The 19,666-nt window shown below is 34.9% G+C and overlaps 1 protein-coding gene across 2 annotated transcripts in view; it reads left to right on the top strand.

Moving 5' to 3' along the window:
- The window catches only part of LOC149807074 (protein patched homolog 1-like), a 100,685-nt gene that overhangs the window by 55,142 nt on the left and 25,877 nt on the right, over positions 1 to 19,666 (top strand). Inside the window, exons 13-24 of one of the 2 annotated variants that reach the window (XM_089961510.1) lie at positions 1,390 to 1,515; positions 4,718 to 4,836; positions 5,445 to 5,692; positions 6,723 to 6,883; positions 8,468 to 8,641; positions 9,446 to 9,584; positions 10,662 to 10,810; positions 11,134 to 11,305; positions 13,237 to 13,325; positions 14,242 to 14,433; positions 15,359 to 15,496; positions 15,984 to 16,126. In XM_089961510.1, coding sequence (XP_089817636.1) covers positions 1,390 to 1,515; positions 4,718 to 4,836; positions 5,445 to 5,692; positions 6,723 to 6,883; positions 8,468 to 8,641; positions 9,446 to 9,584; positions 10,662 to 10,810; positions 11,134 to 11,305; positions 13,237 to 13,325; positions 14,242 to 14,433; positions 15,359 to 15,496; positions 15,984 to 16,126 — 1,850 coding nt within the window. Of the gene's footprint in view, positions 1 to 1,389; positions 1,516 to 4,717; positions 4,837 to 5,444; positions 5,693 to 6,722; positions 6,884 to 8,467; positions 8,642 to 9,445; positions 9,585 to 10,661; positions 10,811 to 11,133; positions 11,306 to 13,236; positions 13,326 to 14,241; positions 14,434 to 15,358; positions 15,497 to 15,983; positions 16,131 to 19,666 lie in introns of those variants that run through there. The other variant, XM_089961518.1, reaches the window with a different exon arrangement.

Here is a 19,666-nt window from a genome sequence, read left to right on the forward strand (position 1 = left end):
ATTATATTAGACTTCAACTCAATTAGACAGGACTTCAACTCAATTTTATTGGACTTCAGCTCAATTATATTTGATTTGAACTCAGTTATATTGGACTTCAACTCGATTTTATTGGACTTCGGGGCCCCGAGTGGCTGAGTGGTCTAAAGCGCTCTCCATTACAGATCACTGCCATCTCATCTCTGTCTGTGTAGGTTCGAGTCTCGGATTCGGCCAATGTGGGTATGTGAGAAAGCTTGCTAGTAGCTTCTCAAGGGTCGGTGGTTCTTTCCGGGGTTTTCCCGGGTTCTTCCTCCACCATTAATTCTGGCCGCCATGTATAGCCTATCGTGTGCTGAAAAATGGCGTTAAACCCTACAACAACTACAACAACAAAATTATTGGACTTCAACTCAGGTAGGTGTGTGGATTGATATTGATGAGGTCTTGGCTGAATTCATTTGTCAGCATTCTTTATCATCATTTAGCAGAATTGTAGTCTCTGCTTATTAGAACCACCACTTTTGTATTCTCACAACATTGCCCTTAATTGTTCAGTTTCATTTAAATTTATAATGTCGATTAATGTTGTTGAAACACTGGCAGAGTTTTGATTGTCAGCCCTCATACATGATCATTTAGCATAGTTCTTTCCTTGGCATGTTGGACCCACCTTCTCTCTTTCCTACACAATAAATCCATTGATTATCTTTTGATTGCACCCATATTTGGTTTCTTGGTTGATAGACGAGAGCTTGCCAGAGTTTGATGTCATCATTTTGCATCATTTTGTGATGTGGATAGCCCGTAAAGGTCAGGCCTACTCGCTTTCATTTCGACGCAGTAAAAGTCAATTATTACCATATTTACTCTCTTTTGAGTCCAGTTTCAAACTACACAGACCCAGATCTGCCATTTCTGGAAGATGTGAGACTGTGCAGTTTTGTTAGGGGTAGTCAGTTGATCAAACACCGTAGACCCTGATCTGCAGTTGCATTATGTGACAGCATATCAGGATCTTTGTTGTTTGAAGTTTGAATTGAATAGTAAGGAAGTGCAGATTTTGTTGGATTTCAACCAAACTATATAAGCAGCTGGATATTAGTGATGCCAGTTAAGAAGTGGTTGACACCTTGAATTTAATTTTGATTGTTATATACCCCACTGCCAAGTTGTGTATATACGACCCATACAACCTTTCATGTGGCCCATACTCCTTATCATGTGGCCCATACTCCTTATCATGTGGCCCATACAACCTTTCATGTGGCCCATTCTCCTTTCAGCGTTATCAGTAACTGAATAATCAAGACCAGACAATCAAATCAACTGTATAATAAAAATTTACCTTGTAAATGTGTAAGCCAGATAGTACTGATGTACACTGTATTTAATATCCCTGTTTTTCAGGAGCAGACCGGAGAGTGCTTGAAAAGGACTGGAACAAGCGTACTTCTCACCTCTGTCAGTAATATGCTAGCCTTCTTCTCTGCAGCGATTATTCCTATCCCTGCTCTACGGGCTTTTTCCATTCAGGTAATGTAACTAAGTAGCTATTAGCCGTTTGTATATTCCTCAGGTGAAGCAGGAAAAACTGATTTTTTGTTATAATTCTTACAGAATTGGTAACAGTTATGTTATTGTCACTGGATAGTCCATGAGTAATGTGATGGCATGTGATTTTGGGGTCCAGAATCAAGTTCTTATGTCCAGCACATGTAATGGTTGGCAGTCATCTGAGTGGATAATTTCCTGTCAATCTCACTTAAAGACAAACTTTACATCAGCATCTTAGCTGTCAAAAACAACTGAAGTTTGAACCTTATATACCTTTTGTCAATTAAAGACTTCTCCAATAGTAACACAGCTTTGTAAGTTTTGTTTTTTTTAAAGTGGAGAATGGGTTTATATTAATGTATGAAGCTGTTGGTTAAAGATAATTTGAACAAATTGAGTATTGTGTGAAATTGGAAAATGGCAGGACAAAGGTAAAAACTAAATCTTTATTTTTAAAAATGTACTGTTTTTCAAATGAAGAGTAAAAATATTGTCCTTTTTGGCAAGGATAGATTAATTGGATTCTAGTATCCAGTTTCAAGTTGAGGCACCAAGCACTTCACATACATCAATACATAGATACATAAATACATACATACATACGGTTGGGGCTCAATCATCCTAACAAAAATCAAGATATACATTATGTAAGGGAACCTTTGAGACCTATGGCATATAAAAGTCACTGATATCTTCCTTCTTCACTCAGACTTCATTTTGGAATGACATGGAGACTAACGAAGTCTGTCAGACAATCTCTTCCATCTGTCTCATGTTTTATATTCATTTGGCTTCCAGTGCACCATTTGTTATCCTGTGTAGCTATAAAAATAGTATGATTCCAACAAGCATTCTACTTTTCTGAAAACTGTACCATGCTGTTTTTATTGTATTCATGGGATATATACAACCTGCATGCTGAAGTTCATCATAATAATGCATTAGGTACACAAATTAAAATAAATGAAGTATTTAATGATGATTGATTCCTGTCATGTATGGATGGATGCATGTATGTATGTATGAATGTAGCGGCATATGATGACAAACCAAGACCTGAAATGAACTAAAAGGTGGCAACATTGAACAAAGTTTAACCATTTCAGTGAGACACAGGAACATATCCTCATTAATAAGGTTGACAGTTTACTGAGGGATTTTATTAAGAAGAACCACTATATTTTGAAATTAAAACAATTTTCATAGTAGAATGCCACAATAGAGATTATTTGTATTTAACTGAGTTACCCTTTTGAAAAGATATTATTATTATTATTATTATTATTATTATTATTAATACTATTATTATTATTATTGTTATTATTATTATTATTATTATTATTTATATTATTGTTATGATTATTATCATTGTTATTATTATTATTATTATTATTATTATTATTATTATTATTATTATTTGCCTTATCCTAAATGAAAATGGCAACCATCTGATATCCAATAAATTCACTACAGCAGCTAATTTGAAAATTCTGTTAGTCTGAAAAATAATGGAGAGGTTTTCAGCACTCGGCATTTAAAAGGAAGAAATGGTCTTATCTTGAATTCCTGGAAATCCTTCTCCCAAAGTGTAGCATCAGTCCTTTTGAGGGCTTCTGGTATTCTCTTAAACATATTACTACTTGTTATTTGAGGAAGATGATGGTGCAAAGAGGGGTTGGAGGTTTGGAATTGGTGCCTAATAATAATGTTTATTGAGTGTAGCTTGTTACTGCTATACAAATAACATTCACTGTTCTCAGTTGTGCTTGCCACAAACAGACCTAACAAGCTGTCCTGAGGCAAGATAACTTGCCAGTGGGTACTCAAAACAAAAACAGCCCATCAATACTGAGGTTTGAACTTGAAACCCATGACTTATAAGTCCGGATGCTCCACTGACTTGGCTATCCTGTGTAGGTCATACAACATGGTTGATCCATTATATTTTAACATACTAATGTCCTGCCACTTGGTCAGTGGTTGATTAGGCAGCACACCAGTCATTGCCTCGGTCAGGGTTCATTGTGGAGCCTCTGACACTGTCATTCATTAACTGGTTTAATGTCAGCAAGAAGGAAGGGCACATTAGGCAGACTAATGAGGGACTTGAACTCAATTGGCAGAAAATGTTGTCTCTTACTTGTCATTGGAGCCATGGTCAAGAATGAAAGAGAAATAGGTTTTGTGACCACCAGCAACCTGTATCCTTTAGAAGATGAAACCTTAAATAACTGTCACACAAGTGGAATAAATTCTTTGTTGGAATTTAGGCATGGAAGAGCACCTGTTGAAAATTAGTATTACCCAGGTTACTTTGTGTTACCATTTTTTGCTATAAACATGCTTTATTTGCCATAATCAAGAAAAGTTTGATGTGTAAGTTGGTAATGTTGATAGAGAAGGATAATTACCACATTCGTTCATGATAGAACTAAGACATCATTAATAAATTTGTCATAATGGGGGTAGGGGCTTTTTATCAGACCAAGATATTTTTTGGACATTTTTTCTTAAATTAGAGGTACGTTTGTCATCATGCATGGGCGTATTATTGGATAAATACAGTATGAGATTTTCAGATAGATGAGTATGAAATTTGCTCTGTCTTTTACCATATACATCCCATAGAAGTGCATGCTGTATTATGAGCCAACCCCATACCTAAAGAAATTTGCAAGATATATGCTAAAAATACCTTTGTTTACAAGTCCATTGTCCAACTTTCTTCATACAAATTATGGTCCAGGTCCCACGGAGTTTATCATAAAAGAAATACAGTAACATATTGATGACAGAAATATATTAGGAAATGAAGGAAGGAAACTTTACTGATTGTGTCAGGTACTGGAGAAATACAGATCCTGAACTTTACCAAGTAAGAAATAAGTGAGTACTTAATCTTGATGTGCCCTCCTCCATGTTAGGTTTGGGTAAAGACCTGGTGTAAAGTAAAATCAATCCAGCCCATCCACCAGTTGCTTCTTAAAGAAGGGGTATATATACCAAGTACAAAACTACATTAATGTTTTGATCAGATCTGGAGAAAGAGCTCTTAATGAGACATGTGAAATAGTGGCCCACAATTTATCAATCTCATTATTTTCATTGTCTTGACACAGACAGTTGTATATAGTATTGTGGATGTTTTAAATATTTTTTTTCTTCTATTTACCATTTACAGGCTGGGATTTTAATTCTGTTCAACCTGGTATCTGTGCTGTTAATCTACCCAGCAATCTGCAGCCTGGACCTGTATCGAAGGGAAAACAAGCGTGTAGATGTCTTCTGCTGCTTTCAGAGGTGAATACCATTGCCATTTTGTTACCCCCTCCTTGATGACAGTTTGTCATGGTGATATTTTGGCTTCATTGTACATCCATTGGCATGAACGTTCACACATCCATGTTCACATTCTTTACTTGCTTCAAATATGACAGCTTGTCTCTACATGAAGTTCATGACCAGTTTATCTTGTTTTACTAAACATAATAACTTTAATAATTAATCAGAACATTGAGAAAACATTGTAATTAATCATTTACAGAACGCATTTCGACATAGACTTGAAAAAATGTTTGGCATTCATTGTCAGAGGACTGTATAATCAGTATGGTTGCTGACAAATGCTTAATGAAGAAAATATTTTCAGCTTGATATGAAGCAGTATTTGTGGATGAGTGTTTCTTGGTTCCTGGAAGTGTTAGTGATTACTGAATGGATTGACACACTAATGTAACTGTAGAGTATTGAAACAATGCAACCCTAACGTTTTAAATTCTTTAAATTGTCAAAATTAAACTCAGATGTTTTCATTAACGAGTTTCCAAAAAGTTCTTGCTGACAATGAAGAATTGTATTGCAGTTTGAAGTGAAGGAATTGACTATCATAATAATTACATTTGTTTCAGCTATGCAGACAGCAATGTAGTGATTGAGCTTCAACCCCATGGGCATTCAATATCCCAGCATGCTCCAGTAGAGCCAGAAGCATGCCCTCCTTCATACAGTCCCCCACCCTCCTACAGTCCACCTTCTTACAGTGAACTTCTTACTAGGGACACAATTGCACAGTCAACACCAGATGGCGACCATATATCTACAACATTAGCACCAACTGAGGGCCAGTTCTGCACAAGAATGGACTCTCTCTCTACAGGTATATTTACTTGTGTAATAATAATAATACACAACAGCACAGACCCAGATCTGCCATATCATAATAATATTGTTGGGTTTAATGCTAATTTCAAGCACAGGATATTCTATACATGACAACCAGTATAACTAGTGGAGGAAGAACATGGGGAATGGGGGGTTAAAACCACTTACTCATAGGAAGCTGCTGGGAAGCTTTCATGATATACCCACGTTGACTGATCCCAAGACTAGAACTCACAGGAGGTGAGACGGCAGTGTATGATTTGCCTTATTCACATTTAGCAGTGTTGTATTGATTACTGATGTAAAGGTAGTGAATTAAACTTTTTGGCGCAATGATTGATTACAATTACAATTTTATATTTCAAGTGATCAGTTATCTAATTGATTACTATAATTATTCATTACTGTACAATACTGACAGATGCAGTTTATAGGTTGGTCAACATGATAAATTGATTTATAATATTATAATAATAATAATCATACACATAATGACCTAATTTATTGAAGGTTAGATTTCACACGACAATGTCCATTTGGTCCTTCATATATATCCTCTTTCTATTGTTATAATGGATTTCTTTTAAGGACAGATATAGAGAAAAACAACATAGCCACTGCTTAAATACTAGTGAGGGATGCCTTAACATTATGTATCATTATCATTAGATAGATGTACTGAAATTGTATTGCCATTGTAATTCTAGAGACAAATTATGAAGAAATTAGAATGGCAGATATGGTTGTTGGCTGATTACACCCACATTTCATTAAATACCAACGGAATACCACATCACTGCAGTACTTTGTATTAGCCAGAAACTGCCTATAATCATGATAAATTTCAATACAGAACATATTTATGAAAAAAGATGATGTATTTAAATGTGTAGACCACATGCATTTTCTTCTCCATATTTGTCTTTCCTCTCACTTTATCTGTATTTTCCTTCCCTTTTCTTTCATTTCTTCATTTGTTTATTGATTCATTCATTTGTTCACTATCTATTACTGTGTTCCTTCAGGCTGCCCAAGTGCCTCCTCCTCCAGACAGTGTCTGACTCCAGACGATGATATTACTTGCAAGGACCGCATATCAAGGGCTCAGAGAGAATGCTTGACCACCACACTGTCAACACTGGCTGCTAAATACTATGGTCCCTTCCTCCAGAAAACTTACGTCAAGGTTGTTTCCCAGTTTCATAGTTAAACTGCACGTTTTTGGATGACATTTTACTGATTGATTTAAGCCATTTCTATTCAAGTTAATACTTGGATGACATTTTTACTGATTGATTTTAGGCCCACTTCTGTTCAAGTTAATACTTGGATGACATTTTTACTGATTGATTTTAGGCCCACTTCTGTTCAAGTTAATACTTGGATGACATTTTTACTGATTGATTTAAGGCCCATTTCTATTCATGTTAATACTTGCATGACATTTTACTGATTGATTTAAGGCCCATTTCTATTCAAGTTAATACTTGCATGACATTTTTACTGATTGATTTAAGGCCCATTTCTATTCAAGTTAATACTTGGATGACATTTTTACTGATTGATTTTAGGCCCACTTCTGTTCAAGTTAATACTTGGATGACATTTTTACTGATTGATTTAAGGCCCATTTCTATTCATGTTAATACTTGCATGACATTTTACTGATTGATTTAAGGCCCATTTCTATTCAAGTTAATACTTGGATGACATTTTTACTGATTGATTTAAGGCCCATTTCTATTCAAGTTAATACTTGCATGACATTTTTACTGATTGATTTAAGGCCCATTTCTATTCAAGTTAATACTTGGATGACATTTTTACTGATTGATTTAAGGCCCATTTCTATTCATGTTAATACTTGGATGACATTTTTACTGATTGATTTAAGGCCCATTTCTATTCATGTTAATACTTGCATGACATTTTTACTGATTGATTTAAGGCCCATTTCTATTCAAGTTAATACTTGCATGACATTTTTACTGATTGATTTAAGGCCCATTTCTTTTCATGTTAATACTTGCATGACATTTTACTGATTGATTTAAGGCCCATTTCTATTCAAGTTAATACTTGGATGACATTTTTACTGATTGATTTAAGGCCCATTTCTATTCATGTTAATACTTGCATGACATTTTACTGATTGATTTAAGGCCCATTTCTATTCAAGTTAATACTTGGATGACATTTTTACTGATTGATTTAAGGCCCATTTCTATTCATGTTAATACTTGCATGACATTTTATTGATTGATTTAAGGCCCATTTCTATTCATGTTAATACTTGGATGACATTTTTACTGATTGATTTAAGGCCCATTTCTATTCATGTTTCATTAATACAGTTATAATATAATTTTACTTGTCCCATGTTATGTAATCTTATTAAGTACAGATATAAGTGTGTGTGTGTATGTGTGCATGCACAAAGATATATATAGTCATACACACATACCATTATAATTGCTTATAAGTTCAGTCCAGCTGTTAAGCAATAAAGATTCTAATCTTCCATAGCACATTGTACCTGCAGATCAGGGTTTATGTTGATTTTTCTACTGATTACTGCTAACAAACTGCACATACACAGATCTGCTGTGCATTAAGCAGTTGTAGATCTGGGTCTATGCAGATTGCATTTGGACTCCACTTGTAAGTGACTATGCACAGAAGATACATAGAAACAGTTTTTAGAGAATATGAGAGACAATTCTTTGTCTATTGTGTGCATTTACTCATAAAATCATTTTTTGTTTTGCAGGTGTTCACTATTATATTTTTTGTTGTGATTGTAATCGTTGCATCTTGGGGCACTGGTCAAGTCAAAGATGGATTGGATCTCACAGATGTTGTGCCTCGAGGAACAAGCGAGTACAAATTTTTGGAAGCTCAGGCCAAATACTTTGGCTTTTACAACATGCGCTTAGTCACAAAGGTAAAGTTATTTAAGAAGTACAAAATAATTGTACCAAAATTGTTACATTAAATCGATAAGTTTCATTAACATATTTCATATATTGTATGTTGCATATGATATTAATATGTATCACACAAGGTATATATGTAACATATAGGGTACAAATGTTACATCCAGGGAGTCTATTAGTATATCCGGTCTGTATTATTAAAAAAGCTTCTCAGCTGGAGTGTACACAAAACAATTGCTTTTGTCATAACTCTAGTTTTTAAAATGTAACAGCTTTAAATATATTTATGGGATGCCTAAATATATTTATGAGATGCCTGAAATGTATAGATGCTTTGTAATAATCTCTTGAATTTTAATCGGTTTTTATCTTACTAGCTATCACAGTTTGAGTTCAAGTGTGCATTCATGTTGAGTTATGTGAATACAGGTTGATATCAAAGTGCTGATATTTTTTCAAAGACTATATTGACAAATTTATGTCAGATATTTATTGATAAAATTTTCTGGGTATTTTTTAAAGTTCTTATTATCATTATTCATATTTAATTTTGAAATTAAAACTAGCTGTAGATCATCCTTGGATGGCAAGATATTTAGTCATGAGTAATGTATAATTTAGCCATGAGTAATGTATAATTTAGCCATGAGTAATGTATAATTTAGCCAGAGTAATGTATAATTTAGCCATGAGTAATGTATAATTTTCTGCAATGAAGAGAAAATGTACTTCACAAACTTGGCCTTTATTCATTTTCATTTATCTTGGTTTTTGTTTTCTTTTAATTTTTACACATTTTTTCAATCATTCAGGACTTGGACTATCCAAACAACCAGCGTTTACTGAGGGAGTACCACCAGGCATTTCAAGGAGTGGAACAGATTGTGAAGGATGATAATGGTGCACTGCTTAACACTTTTTGGTTGGATCTGTTCAGAGCATGGCTCACTGGTATGTTATTGCACATGTTATGGCCTATCACTTGATCCATCCAGTTATAAGAGCTATGATAGCTCAGTGGATAGCATGCTAGACCTGTGACCAAAAGGTTACAGTTTTGAATCCTACCATTGATTATCAAAAGTTGACTACTGTGGAGTATCATTGGGCTAGACACCAATTGCCTTGGCACTAAATGACCTACATGTTGCCGTGCCATAAAATGCCAAATCATTCTAATATATCAAACTAAAATGCTGTTGTAGTTAGTGGATAATATACACCTAACTTTGACACAATGTAGGTTGTCAGACTTGTATTTCAAGGGTTGTGGGTTTGATACCCAGCATGGGATGACTACCTGTTTGTGTCCTTGAAAAAGGCACTTGGCTCCCATTTCCTCTGCATGATGTAGTAAATAATGTGCTAAAAGCGCAGGAAAAAAAATCCCTCAAAAATTCCCAATGCAAATGACATAGCATAGCCCTAGCTCTTTTATAATATATCCATGTGCACTCACATGATGAGTCCAACTACAAACTGCACAGACCAAGATCTGCCATTGCATCATGTGACAGCAGATCTAGGTCTGTATAGTCTGTTAGGAGTAATCATTAGAACAAACAACATAGACTCTGACCTGGATGTGCAGACCAGGATAATTGTTGTTTGCAGTTTGACTTGACTTATAAGTGAGTGTATATGGTAAGCCAGAAAATCTATCTGGTGGAAATTAAAAGTAATGAACAGAACGTTCTGTTATGGCAGGTTTTACAGTCTATTCTGTTTACCAGTAAATACAGTAAGAAATAGACCATGCAATTGTAAAGTTTTTCGCTTCCTAGCCATCCTTAACACAATGTACTTGTTAAACCTAATACAGAAGATTGGAGCGATAACATATATAATTTTTACCTATACATGCAATGGAAGATTTTATGAGACCCAGTCTGAGCTTGAAACATCTAGGGCTCTTAATTCGGGCATGTGTTATATTCATTAAAATGTGGAATCAAAGATTTTGTGCAGATGTGGGATCAGAAATAATTTTGTGCAAATATGGAAATGAAATGATTTTGTGCATTTCAGAGCTGCAGGAGGCATTTGATGAGGAATACAAGAATGGCAAAATAACGAGTGATGGCTGGAAGCAATATAACACGTCAGACAAAGCTGTCTTTGCATATAAACTTCTTGTTCAAACTGGAAATGTTGATAATCCAACTAACAAGGAACAGGTAAGGTTGATGGCTAGGTGTCACATTGTTTATAATTCTAAATTATAAATGCCTTCAACTATTGGTAATAATTTCAGAACTAGTAATTGCTTTATTTTATTGTTTTATGTCTCATTATGTCAGCCATAAGTTTATCCATATTTTTATAAATTAATGTATGGTGATCCTCAAAAGAATTTCTAAAATACTAGTTCCCAAACAAATAAATTGATGAACTTATTCAATTGAAATTATTTATATTTACTTCTTTCTTATCACTTTTTAGCTAGGAATATTTGTAATAGTGAGTTACATTTATTGGGGATTATTTTCCTTTGTTTCAGATAAACCGAGTGCGTTTGGTCAGTGAAGATGGGATTATATACCCTCCTGCTTTCTATAACTATCTGACAGCATGGGTTTCCAATGATGCCTTTGCCTATGACTCCTCTATGGCCGACCTCCACCCATTCAAAAATTACTGGTATCATGACAAGAATGACTACGATATTCTTAGTAAGAAACAGTTTCTTCCGTGTGTGATAATTCTAGTAGTAACATAGACTGGTCTTGTTCATTCTACACATACTTTTGACATCCAAAACATTGCTTAAACTGATCATTGGGTAAAATTTTTTTAATGAATTTGTGTACCATACAATGGATACTGAGCTGCAAACATTGTAGACCTGTATTTAGCATTACATACTCAACTGCAAACATTGTAGACCTGTATCTGGCATTGCATACTCAACTGCAAACATTGTAGACCTGTTTCTGGCATTGCATACTCAACTGCAAACATTGTAGACCTGTATCTGGCATTACATACTCAACTGCAAACATTGTAGACCTGTATCTGGCATTACATACTCAACTGCAGACATTGTAGACCTGTATCTGGCATTGCATACTCAACTGCAAACATTGTAGACCTGTATCTGGCATTGCATGCTCAATGGCAAACATTGTACACCTGTATCTGGCATTACATACTCAACTGCAAACATTGTAGACCTGTTTCTGGCATTACATACTCAACTGCAAACATTGTACACCTGTATCTGGCATTGCATACTCAACTGCAAAACAATGTACACCTGTATCTGGCATTACATACTCAACTGCAAACATTGTAGACCTGTATCTGGCATTGCATGCTCAATGGCAAACATTGTAGACCTGTTTCTGGCATTACATACTCAACTGCAAAACAATGTACACCTGTATCTGGCATTATATACTCAACTGCAAACATTGTAGACCTGTATCTGGCATTGCATGCTCAATGGCAAACATTGTAGACCTGTTTCTGGCATTGCATACTCAACTGCAAAACAATGTACACCTGTATCTGGCATTACATACTCAACTGCAAACATTGTAGACCTGTATCTGGCATTGCATGCTCAATGGCAAACATTGTACACCTGTATCTGGCATTACATAACTGCAAACATTGTAGACCTGTATCTGGCATTGCATGCTCAATGGCAAACATTGTACACCTGTATCTGGCATTACATAACTGCAAACATTGTAGACCTGTATCTGACATTGCATGCTCAATGGCAAACATTGTACACCTCTATCTGGCATTACATACTCAACTGCAAACATTGTAGACATGTATCTGACATTGCATGCTCAATGGCAAACATTGTACACCTCTATCTGGCATTGCATACTCAACTGCAAACATTGTAGACATGTATCTGGCATTACATACTCAACTGCAAACATTGTAGACATGTATCTGGCATTACATACTCAACTTCAAACATTGTGCATATGTATCAGTTATTGCATGCTCAACTGCAAACATTGTAGACCTGTGTCAGGCATAGCATAGTGCACTCACAGTTCAGAACTTTCTCTGCCCTTTTTATTGCATGCTAAAAAAGTGAAGATGGGATTTAAATTTGCAGTATTGAACTGCCTTTAAGCTCATATTTAAATTTGCAGTATTGAAATTTCTGTATATATTGTGGGTAAGACTTTTTCCCCAATCCACAAACTTTGAGTACAGAAACAACTAATTTTTGGAAAGCCACACAAATTAATACACCAGAAAATAAATGAATGAATTAATGAAATTAGCAGCTTTTAGAAATTACTTGAAAAATTCTTTAGATTATTTTATGTATATATAATGTTAGGTTACATATATATAATGTTCAACAATTTTTTTCACCCGAGTTTCGCATGAAACAGGTGAGCCCAGTATTGAAAATAATATTTATGCAGGAACAAGAAGTTTAAGACTTACAAAAGTCAGCTGTCATTATTGTAAGCCTATTGTAACCTGAGAATATTAGATTTGTAGCACAGAACTGTTTGAAAGAATTATGCTTGGACTTCATTCATGTAACATGAGCTCTGGAAAAATACTTAGATATTATGATACAGTGAGATATGAGATAATACCTTTATTTCTCTCCTTTCAGTACCCAAAGCCCAACCACTGATATATGCCGTGATACCTTTCTACTTGACAGGCTTGTCGTCAAATGAAAAAATACTTTCTGTTGTCATTGTGAGTTTGCTTTTTCTTTGCTCGTTTTTTTTATATATATATCTGAGGGGGGATATGTCTGTCTGTTCATAAACACATTAATTTCCTGAGCATAACTCACAAACTATTTAAACTATTTGAACAGAACTTGTTACACATCATGCAAGTTAGATAGAAGTGTGTTTTGAGACTTGGGATTTTCTGAATTCAGTGTTTGTTTTTGGTTTTTTATTTTGGTTACTATGGAGAAAAGTGTAGGATAACTACCATATATACATGCTTACAAGTTGAGTCAAACTTAAAACAAAACATAGGTTCTGGACTGCTGTAGCATAACGTGCCAGCAGATCAGGGTCTGTTTTTTTTTGTTATACTGAGTACTCCTAACAAACTGCACTTACAAAGATCTCCTGGTTTATTATGTGGTGGCAGTTCTGGGTTTGCATTTGGTCTTGACTTATAAGTGAATATAAACTGTAGTATAAAAATTGAGAGTCCTGTACCATATGGTTAGTAGGGCCTCACATCTCAGTGTGAGAGGAGAGGCCTGTGTGGACTCTTTAAGGACTCTTGTTGATTCCTTGATAGCAACTTAGACTTAAGGATTCTTGTTTATTCTTTGATAGCAAAGACTTAAAAAAATAAAAAGCTTCTACATTTGTAAAACTTGTATATTGTAGTGGTAGAAGAATTAACGGAGGATATTGTTCTTAGTAAATTAGTACTTAATAATTCCGCAAAATATCAATTGTGGTAGAATTTATATGCTATAAATTAATAGGTATTCAGTCATTATCCATATGTATCTTTGCTTGTTTTATACAAATTTAAAAACATTAATATGAAATTATGTCCTTTACACATGTAATTGCAAAATATTCTTAGAGATTTATAATCTAACAAATCTTGCAACCATTTTTTTTCTCAATCTTTCCAGAAAATTCGTTCATTGTGTGATTCCTTCAGTGAAAGGGGACTGCCAAACTACCCATCTGGGGTTCCATTCACCTACTGGGAGCAGTATATCAAGCTGAGGTTCTACCTGATGTTAGCCCTGTTGTGTATTCTGATAGTCACCTTTCTAGTCCTGTCACTAGTTATGATGAACCCATGGCTGGCAGCTGTTGTGGTATGTCCATATTTTAATAGATCCATTATGTCAGTCGACCTTACTTAGAATGTTCTTATACCTTTATCAGAGATCAGTCCTAGGGCCACCAGCTTTTGCCTAGTGTGTCTGATGGCACAGCATTAAACAGTATAGGTTAACATGTGGTCCTCATGAAGATAACAGAAAAGTAGAGAATAGAAAGCAGCTTCCAGTTTTGGCAACTCCAAAAGTATACATTTTATTTTGCTCTAGTTTTGAAATTGGCTGAATTTTAATAAAATAAATAATTTTGTAACGGGTCTGTAAAATTGTTAACTTTTTATGTGGTTAGTAAAAATTTCCTGTGCAGTTATGGAGGGCAGAACCAAGAGCAAAGAGTATAGTACTCTATTTCAGTCATGGGTATGCTGTAGTTAATAAAACTGGTAAGGGAGGGGGGTGCAACTGAAGCCCCCTTTTCGCGTAAAATAGTACAATTTTCAGTGAAGAACAGAGAACATTTGCTATTATCGGCATAAAAAACATGCTCTTAAAATGGAACTCCTTGGAACAATTTTGACCCAGTCAAAAATCAGATATGTTGCTTTTATCTTGTGGTATATGCTTGTGGTAAAGGAAAGCAGACAAGCCGTTGTGATCTGGTGACATCATTGAGAGAGACAGTAATATGCAGCACACAGCTGTGGCATATTTATTTATGGTTAACATCCTTCATACCAGTCCTATACATTTCAACCATTTTAAAATGGCTTATATTCACTCGTATTGTCTAAGTGCTTATTTGTTTCATAATTTAAAGCAGATCTGTCAACTAGTTTGTAATGGTCTCTTAGGTCTCTTGTTAGTAATTGTAATAGAGATTTTCTTATTATTAGTAATCATAGTAGAGATTTGTTTATTATTATTATTATTATTAGCTGAGATGTGCTTTGTTGATTTTCAGGTTGTGGTGCTTGGTATGATATTATTAGAGTTGTTTGGCTTCATGGGGCTGATGGGGTTGAAACTGAGTGCCATACCAGCTGTGATTCTTGTCATGACCGTGGGGATTGGGGTGGAGTTCACTGTTCACATATCTGTGGTAAGTCTAGTTTTTGTTGAACCTGTTTTGTGGAAACTCAACAGAGTGATCACTTTGGTGTATGTGTGTGGGCCTGTATGTCTAGATATATAAAAGGCTGGCTGGACAGAAAGGGAGTCTCTTGTAATGTGTGTAATATATTGATATCACATTGGTGTTGATTAGATACAGAAATTATGAAATGATATGGATAATACTGTATTTAAACAATCAACATTACTTCGCTAACAGTTTCTTAAATTTCCTTTCTAACATAATGAGAGTTTGAAATGCTGTTAATGGTATAACTGCAATGACCTCATTTCATTATTTGCAAGAAAGAAGTTTTAAATGATTTTGTAATGACAAGATTTGTTATCAGTAATACAGGTTTTAATTATTTTTCAATATTTAATTATGAAGGAAGTCATGAAAACAATCATCATTTTCCAGATATATTTGAGTTGAAAATGTAGTCATTGACAAGTTGATTCTTTTTTTTCTTCAGGGTTTTGTCAGTGCCATTGGGTCAAGAAACAAGCGCATGCTAGTGTCATTGGAACACACTTCAGCACCTGTGATTCATGGAGCTATTTCAACCCTTCTGGGAATTATTATGTTGGTTGGAGCAGAATTTGACTTCATTGTTAGGTAGGAATACTGTTCTTTTTCATTTTTAAAAAGTAACTTGAGGTATTGATATAGTTCATATAACATTATAACATTGATATAGCCTAGAACACGAAGGGTTGCTTTGAAAAGTCCTTGAATTTCCAAAAAGTTTGTTTTATCCCTGGAAAGGTTTTGAATTTACTACAAAACTCATGCAAATTTGCCCAAAACGCCTAGAATTTATCTATTTATACAACATTTTACAACTTAATAAAATATATGTTGCTTTTAAATTCAAAAGTTTTGTTATTTACATGTTTTTCAAAGATAATGAATAAATAAATGTGCCAAAATTGGGTGGATCAAAGACACGACACAAATAGTTACACAAGGGAGGAGCACCCTAATGCTGTGGTGGCAAATTTACGTTTTTCCTTCTACTTTTGTATCTCTTTATCCAGTGATAAACAAAGTGATATATGGAGAGAAAGTTGAAGTTCCATTGAAAAAATGCCCCTAAAAAACTGTAAAAGCCTTTGTAAGGTCCTTGGAAAAAACTCTTTAGTGCTGTAGGAACCACTAATTTCAGCATTCATTCTGCCGCCCCAGGGTCAAGATTTTCATGAAATTGCGAATAAATCTCTTAAAAGTTTCCCTTCATAGGCTTTATATAATTATGGGCATATCGTGACATTTTTGTTTGTCCATCAATAATTATGTCCAGGTGCACTTTTTGCTCCAATTATGCATACATATGAAAGTAGTTGTGCCCCCCACCCCCACCCCCGACATGTCCAGAATTCACTAGCATTTAAGATGGATGTGGCAGTAGATATTATGTTACCATAAGTAAAAGTTCTTGAATTTGAGTCTAGCTTAAAGGTTTATTCAATCAGTTTGTGGGTTTAGGACTGATAATGTCTTGTCAATATTGAAACCAAATGTTTGGACAAGTTTCGCATATAACACACTGTCCATGTACATAGTAGGCATCCAGCTGTAAATAGCAGACTGGGGTCTTTGCTGTTTGACCTGTGAATTGACTACATGAGGGAGGCAATAGCACAGGACCCATTCAGGAAACCACCAAATACCCCTTGAAACTGAACAGCTAGAGTACACAGTCAAACTTAAATCTGCCATAGCATAATGTGCCTGCAGATCAGTGTCAGTGTTTGTTCTACTGATTACTCCTAACAAACTGCACATACCCAGATCTGCTGACACATTATATGATGGCAGATCTGGGTGTGTGGAGTTTGCAGTTGGGTTTGTCTTGTAAGCAAGTATAGGCAGTACATAACTCTCCATGTTTATGAGCAATCTTCAGATGAATAAATTACAACTTTGAAATATTCTGTATCTAAATTAGACTTTCCAGTATTGAATATCAAAATTTGAGCTTGAGTGTTTACTCAGGTTTTGAGAAGTTTCATGAACAAGAGATCTCTTCCACAAATCACAAGATTAAGTGCTGACAAAAATGTACAATTTTACAAAGCCATGAAAATTTATACCATTGAAAAAAGTCAGTTCAGTGCAATTAACTAAATTGAGCAAGATCTAGGTTTTTTTCCTACACCTTGCATTTCTGATCGTATATTTCACTGTTGAGTCAGTACAACTGTAAATTAGTACATATGTATTATATTTGTAAATCTAGCTTTCATACAGGATGCTAGAACCACTTTTTAGTGATAACCGCTGGACACTTAAAATGTTGTCTCCCTGAAGAAAGGTAGTCCTGTATTACAAGTCTTTTTGAGATTTACAGTATCAGGAGTTGAGGCAAATTCAGAGGTTGCTTAAGACAGGTGGTCTTATTGAAAGATGTTTTTACGATGGGTTTTATTATCAAAATATGACACAAAGCAACTTGGCCAAAAAATCATCAAACTTGAGGTTGATTTTTGAGCTTAAGGTTTTGTGCCGGCCAAATACAAAGAATGTTGTGTTTGTAATGTTAAACTTGGTTGGTGGAAAATATAAACTAAATCTCACTCTCAGGCTGATCTCCAGACTGAAATTCTATTCCTGTTTTAAATGTTGGGGGATTATCTGGTAAATCTCATTTCTCAAAACTTTGGCACATGTTTAGATACTTCCTTTGTTTTCATTTATAATCATCGAGTCATACAGTCTCTTCATTTAGTCATCATTGGTCAAATGTCGGCTTGGTTTGATCATAGTTCACAAGTAGCCTCATTATTCTTGTCATAATAATGCCAATTTGGCCAAAAATTTCAATTTTATAAAGAAGAAGAGTCATCATAGGGACTAGTCCTCTACTGGGCAAAAAGAATTGCTAGGAATTCAAGATAAGACCATTTCTTCCTTTTAACTGTCAGGTGTTGAGATCATCTCTAATATTGTTCAGTGATAACAAATGTTTCAAATTATTTGCCTTGCTGCATATATTGGATATCAGCTTGCCACCATTTTGAGTTAGGACAAAGTAGACATCATTGGAAGTGTTTTTGTACAAAAAAAAATCTGTTATAAGGATCTTACATTCAGGGGGAGCAGTGACAAGTATTTTTAAGATGGTCATGGTACCAGCTCTGTTGGATGTATGAATGGCATAGTTTTCGCTTTAGACCATCTAAATATAAAAAGACCATCAGTGAAAATCCCCATGTTTATACCACCATCCATTTATTAGGGAGGAATAAAAATAAGAAAATGTTCAAGATTGATGATGTGGTGTCCATACTGGATGTCATATTAGCACCATTTTCATTTAATACCTAAACATAAGAAGTCTTTTAGTTAAAACTTTATGTTGATATAGCCATCCATTCAGGAGTGGCAATAGCCCATTTCATACCGAATTTAACCGAGTTGCTCCGTAATTATCCGAATAACCTCCCGAGTTACTTTATACTCCAGCCAATCAGACACTGGTGGGTACATGTACATAACAAAATGGCGTCCATTGTTGTTTAGAAATATTTCAGAAATAAGATTAATTAAATGATTGGAATTTATATGTAAATTATCCACAGACTTTCAAAAACAAATCTGATAAACTCATATGAAACGCATTTTATTATAGTGACATTTCGGATGCACATTAATAGTTTGAACAACTTGCTCTTTGATTGTCAGGATTAAATTTACTTTGACACCGTTTCTTAACTTACATGTACATGTTTAGATGTAAACAGCTCAAAGCTACTCTCTCGTATGGGTTTGAAATCTGTCCTAGTTTCCAGAAAATAAGACAGGATGGTTCCAATATTAAATTTCGTCAATATCTGCGGCAGCATCGCTGTTGAATTTTCATTTTTCAACTCGATAAACAATGTTGAAGTAGTTACAGAAGTTGATGCTGAAGCGTTAGCCATATTTTGCCCGCCACCTATCGAGTGGCTATTATGGTCAGCTGACCACCCACCATGTGATCAAAATTCTGAGCAAATTACGAAGTTCACCGAAGTCTGCATGAAATGGGCTATAACAAGATTTTTAAGATGGCTGCCATGGTGGCAGTATTGGTTCTCACATCAGCACCATTTTCATTTAAGATCAGCTAGGCATCTTAAGAAGTTTAATAGTGAAGACCTGGTGTTGATATGA

Source organism: Sinohyriopsis cumingii, chromosome 1 (genome assembly GCF_028554795.1).
Source record: "Sinohyriopsis cumingii isolate HCF-2022 chromosome 1, ASM2855479v2, whole genome shotgun sequence".
NCBI classification, from domain to species: domain Eukaryota; kingdom Metazoa; phylum Mollusca; class Bivalvia; order Unionida; family Unionidae; genus Sinohyriopsis; species Sinohyriopsis cumingii.